The sequence below is a fragment of the Bidens hawaiensis genome, unplaced genomic scaffold (assembly GCF_021521415.1).
Source record: "Bidens hawaiensis isolate Kalapana, Puna unplaced genomic scaffold, B.hawaiensis_p1.1 tig00016662_1, whole genome shotgun sequence".
In the NCBI taxonomy this organism is placed as follows: domain Eukaryota; kingdom Viridiplantae; phylum Streptophyta; class Magnoliopsida; order Asterales; family Asteraceae; genus Bidens; species Bidens hawaiensis.
In genome coordinates, this window is record NW_027492525.1 from 267266 (window position 1) to 273313 (window position 6048).

At 35.2% G+C, this 6048-nt stretch overlaps 2 protein-coding genes across 2 annotated transcripts; both read right to left on the reverse strand.

Annotated features, from left to right (window-relative positions):
- Positions 1-462: 462 nt before the first annotated feature.
- On the reverse strand, positions 463-2723 carry LOC143551817 (peptidyl-prolyl cis-trans isomerase CYP28, chloroplastic-like). The gene is made up of 2 exons (XM_077042166.1): positions 2115-2723; positions 463-774 (listed from the first exon to the last, which is right to left on the reverse strand). Exons 1-2 carry the CDS (start codon positions 2596-2598, stop codon positions 566-568), a joined length of 693 nt encoding a protein of 230 aa, XP_076898281.1. The 5' UTR covers positions 2599-2723; the 3' UTR covers positions 463-565.
- A 1570-nt stretch (positions 2724-4293) lies between these two features.
- On the reverse strand, positions 4294-5667 carry LOC143551816 (protein IQ-DOMAIN 19-like). Its single transcript, XM_077042164.1, has one exon. It carries the CDS (start codon positions 5474-5476, stop codon positions 4511-4513), a length of 966 nt encoding a protein of 321 aa, XP_076898279.1. The 5' UTR covers positions 5477-5667; the 3' UTR covers positions 4294-4510.
- Positions 5668-6048: the final 381 nt, after the last annotated feature.

The window sequence follows — 6048 nt, forward strand, 5'->3', positions numbered from 1 at the left end:
GCCATACGGTATCCATCAATCTTTAGATTTTATGGTTTGTTTTTAATTAGGTTTCCCAACTAAACCAAACCTTAACCTCTAGAATAGCGAGAGTATAAGTCGTGTTTTACAATGTTATTGGTGATTGGGTATTTGCGGGGTCAATGAGTTTTCCCTAACAAGTTCACATTGTCGATTATATACTGAAACATGAACATAATTACATAACTCTAATCATTTTTCTTCAATCATAAACATAACATTAATCAGACATCAAAATATGATACTTGTGGACTTTTGACGAAGAAGATGATGCCATGACTTAATTGATAATCAATCCTGTTATGATGTCTTAGTCGAGTAGCAACTTGATGAGAGCGTAAAGTAGTGTTCGCATTTTCTTAATGATTTATCCAACACTTTATAAAAAAATTGAAAATAACCATCTTAGGAAATAATCGAATATACATAAGTTACATAATAATAAAAACGTAAATTAGGTACATCTCATTTACAAATACCTCATAAACGGTTTTGAGGTTAATTTCCAACAAGAATCATGGATTATGTAAAATAAGCAAGTGATTTAAGGTAATGAGGGTGAGAGTGTAGGCTTTGTGACTTTGACTTCACCACAGTTACTAATGTACAATGTTTCTTGAGGCCTGTCCCAAATTGCCCGTGCAGTTTTAGCTCTTTCATCTCCGAAAAACTCGGCTAAGTCATTATACTGTCGGATTCTTTCCCCTGGTTTGTATGTTGGGATTGAAGATATGTTTGCCACAACATCCATACCTACCAACAAAAGATGAAAACTAAGATCAAAGTTGATAAATGTTGGGATATTGTATAACCATGCCACTTAAGTATTCAAGTTTTTTTTTTAACTAAATCTGACAAAAAACGGAAGGGTAACACATGGGGCATTTATAAACCATTGAAACCAACGGAACTGTCCAAACCAAAACAAATTGGTTTGTCTGTCTGGTCAGTTTGAATCATATATGGTTTGCTTTTGACAAGTTTATCGTCTGACTGGTGATTCCGCGATTTGGAACTTGGAAGCGACCGTATACCATTTATTATTCTTTTTTTTTCTTTTTAGGAATAAGCAAATATGTATACGTATCATATTCATAAATACAAAACAAGTTGCTTACCAAAACAAAACATAGAGACAAACAAACTCCTTTAAACTATCAAGAACAATCTTTCCACACACTCCAGGTTCTATGACATAAATATAGATAAAAGAATAATTCAACATTTTTATCTTCTGTTTTAATTCGTATGCAGAACCGAACACTTTCACATCCAACACATTGTTTGTGTTCTATAACTTTCTGCAATGTGGAACGATAAAACTAAACATTTTCCGCTCATAACTCCTAGGATTTTTCTCAGATTCACCATATTAGTATCCCATACCATTATACTGCTTTGGCTATTCTGGATAACATAATCAGTATTTGAAAATCAAATAATTATTAGAAATTAAAACCAGAAATCCCTTGTATGTATTTGAAGATTCGTTTAAATAATCGGTTTTCTTGACGTAATTCTTATATGATTCTCCAAATCACATTCTGACTACTTTGATTCAAATAACTAGTTGTCAAGTTTAACTAAATAAACTTCAATTTCACTACATAACATGCATTTAAATACCAGCGACGGGGATCTAGCATAGGTTGATAACATTATTAGTATTTGAAGATCAAATTACTTGAGAATTAAAACTGGTATGTATTTGCAGATTCGTTTAAATTTTTTTTCTGAATATATTACGCTTACTTTTCAATTAAAAGATAGTGTTTACATCTATACAAAAGTCAAACGGACAACAAGCTGCACCGCTAGCTAGCCCTTCTTGACTAGCTACATTGATCCAAAAAACTAGTTGCCAATTTAAACTAAATAAACCTAATTCCTAATTTCCATTTCCAATTATCAATTTCCATGAATGACATAGCTATTTCATATATTATATAAAATAATTGTTGAACTTAAAAAATTAAACAACATTAGTTGGCAATTTTAACTATATAAACCTAATTCCCAATTCCAAATATCAATTTCCATGGATTAGAACTTCAATTTCACCAACAAAACCATTCAAGAAAGATCAAACATACCTTCAAGAACCGAACCAAACACGATATTCCTCCCATCAAGATCCGGACACGGCCCAGGGCCAGTAGTAATCATAAACTCCACATTATGATAATCCGGATCAAGCTTAATCTCATCCTCATCATCATTCTCCGACAAACACAGCGACAAAACCCCGCCCTTACCATGCCTTAACTCAAACGCCTTCGGGTCCACGCTCTCCGTGTTCCTAACCAAACCAACCGGCGGCTTCACTTCCCCTTTATCCCTTCTCCCTTGCCTTCCCGCCAAAAAGAACCGTCCGGGGTATAGTTTCTGAATTAACGTGCCTTTGTAGTATCCTGACACTCCCATGCACATGGATTTGAAATTGGAGACGGTTATGGGGACGAGATTGCCGTAGAGGCCGAGGACGATGCGGCCGAGGGGTTGGGAGTCTGGGCAGAAGGCTAGGTCGGACCCGAGGGTGCGGGTTTGGAAGTAACTCGGGCAGATACTGAAGTCCATGAATACGCGGTCGGTTATTGTGGTGTCTGGGGGTTTAGGGGAGGCGAGGGAGAGTGGGGGGAGGGATAGGGAGGTGGAGAGGAAGACGAGGGAGCGGCGGGGGAGGGCGAGGGGTTTCGGGTAGGTGGTGGTGGGAGGAGGAAGGATGGTGCATGGTGGTGGTGAGTGGTGCATGGTGGATGTGGTGATGATATTTTGGGTGGTGTGGTTTGTGTGTTGGAGGATGATACACGAATGCGCGGGAGTAGGGTCATGAGTTGCAAAAATATAAGTTTTTATTTATTATCCGTTGACATAAAATTTTTAAATTTAAAGATGATAATAGATGAGTAAACTCTCATTGTGGTTTTGTTACTCTTATTCTCGTTCATTTTTTTTAAATTTGTTATTTTAATTAACATGATTACATTTTTTTTTTGTCTAACTTAAAGGTGTTTGAGATCTTTTATTTTTATTTTCTTATGACTTACAGAAAAGTCATAAGTTATAACCTTATGACTTATTAAACTTTTTCTCTCACATATTAAACAAACTCAAATACTTTTTTAACTTTTTAATAAGTTATAAATCATAAACAGGCAATAAGGAATCCCAAACACCCACCATTGTTACTTATGTTCGGCTAAGTGAGAGACATTTATGTATTTATGTCATAATTGTTTCATTCGTTTCATTCCCATCCCAAAAAAATTTCTTTTATATTTTTTGGTACTTATGGTTATGGCAGCATGGTTTCATTTTTTTGTTATATTTGTCTAATTTACTAACACCGTTACTTATGTTAGTTAAGTGAGGAATATTTATGTATTTATGTCATCGTTTCATTTTCTTTCTCTCACACACACTACACTCATAAATGCAAAAAAGTAAAAAAACACGAGAACTCTATAATTTTACATGGTTTGGTTAGTTACAATGAAAAATCTACGGCCCACGGGATGTCACATGATTTATTATTAGTCTTTCACTCTTTTGAGAATTACAAGTACAAGAACGATAGTTTATATGGATGCCCTAGGGTTTATAACTTACATGGGCTCAAACAAAGAGAATAAACTTTGACCTAAAAAAACCTTCATTGTCATTAATTTCCATTAAGTCAATAATCTTCTTGTCATTATAAAACAGAAGCCAAACCCAAGAATAAGCCTCTACAACCCCAACAATAAATATGGTGGTTAGCTACAGTGAAGGGTGGTACTAATCGTTTTTGAGTGAACAAAGACGACGGATAGAGTTAAACATCACACGTGTAGTTGAGTGATTAGGTTTCAAATGTAGCTTAAATGGGGTTAGAGGAACACTGAGAATCGATGATAAACCTTTTTCAAGTATCATTTGTGAGGACATTAATGATACATAGAAAAATGTAGGCAGTAATCAAATATCAAAGTTGTTTAGAAAGTAAGACAATGAATCATGCATTTTTAATAGTTGAGATGTGATGATGAAGATTGTAGCCACCAAAATGTTACAAACTTACAAAAGGTTCATTAGACAAGAGTAATGTCTCTAGCTAGAGAAATTAAAATAGTAACTAAGATTTATCTCTCTTATTATAAAAATTGTTCCTTTTCTCATAAGCACTTTACTGTTATAAATATCATTAAGAGTACTTATTTATATAGACACTTATCAAATATGACATTCTGTTCATAAGTATCTTAAATCCTCTAAACAGTAACTAAACATGCATTTTTTTATTATTTAATATAATAATTAAGAATATTGAGCAACTGATAGAAATAATCTTACACATTAGACCAAGTCAACGTCACAAATCAAATTAACATTTACACTAACAATTGCAAATTATTTGAGGGAACCCTTAACACATATCTATTAACGCACGAATGATACTCTTTCAACATAGTCGTTGAAACTTCTCATGATTTGACTTAGTTAACCGTGTTTAGTATTCATATCCAGCAACCGATTTGCTATAATAGATAGTATTCGTGGACTCACATTCGCTCTCAATAAGAGATACGGTTGACCTATCAAGCTTGACTGACCACGAGTATTGACTAGTTTGAGGACCCGGACTAACATGAGAAGATGAACGTTGCATCCTTAGGGCTCGTGGCACGTTCCTTCCTTCAATAGAAGGTCTGCGCTTAATACTACTTGTAGATTGTCTCTCATGGACCCAAGTATGATCTACAGGGCGTTGCTTAGGGGCGCTGTGAGATCGCACTTTGGCTCGTGAAGACTGAGTATTGGCCATGTAACTTGGACATGGCCCGAGTTCTTTTAGGGTTTGAGTATCATCGATTATTCTGTAATTAGAATATTGTGGTCTAGAATAATTATGACCAATGTCCATTTCCACAATCTTGATGTTATCTTCCATTAGCTCTTGATTATTGAGTACTCCATGATATTGTAGTTGTGTTCTTTGAGCTCGAGCTTGAGCCATCACTAGAGCATGCATGCATCGGAGGGTCTCAGTTGCTTGTTTTCGTACCAGATGACCTCTAACTAACGCTTGCAACTTCACTAGCCCTTTCAATGCACATAACGCTTTTCTTGCTAAATAAGAGCGGAACACCGATTGAATCTTTGTTGCGGCAACATCCTCTGGGATCTTTACCTTGGCGGTGAGAGGCATCCTAGCACTTGTGTCCACATATGGTGCCACCATTGGCGGTGCATGGTTTTTTTGAGTGGATGTAATGTCCATGGAATATGGATTGGTGGTGGTGGTGGCGGTGGCAGATGGTCTTCGGAAACTCCATCTACGCTTCTCCTTGGGAGGTGTAGCGTGGGCGGTAACGGGGTATGACGGGTGGTCTTGGGTGGTGATTGGTGGTTGACTGGTGGTTTTGACTTTCTTTCCCGTCAACAAATTCTTGATCCATTTGCTTGTCTTACCCATTTCTAAACTGACATTGGATCAAACAAATGCAATAATTTGTAGATCTGGATCTCTATTTCTCTCTCGTTGATTAATTCTTTCTCTCAATATCATTCCTATAGCTATTCAATTATTTTGTAGATCCCAATGGAATGCACTTATATATATGTTTTTCTTCAACCACCTTTATTTTATACATTTGTTTTTGTAACTTCAATATTTAAATAAATATGTATATTTCTTGTAATTAATATACAAGATTATACGATTCTCAAATAATTAAAAAAGTTATTTTGTCTTACATATATGCATCCGTGAGTCTATTAAGAGTTGCTTTTGACTTAACAATTGTTAAATAAATAAACAATTCACTGGTTTTGATCATGTTAAAAGATGATGGGTACAAATATAATTAATGTAGACTGTTCATTGTCATATATGCCAGCTTGAAGATGCATGGGGGTAGCTTAGAATAGACAAACATGGCCATGTTCTTTGTGAATTCATCCAAAAAATGTAAAAGAAAATTTATTACTTCCGTATTTATGCAGACACAGTTATGAATTATAATTAAGATATCTTTATAATATATT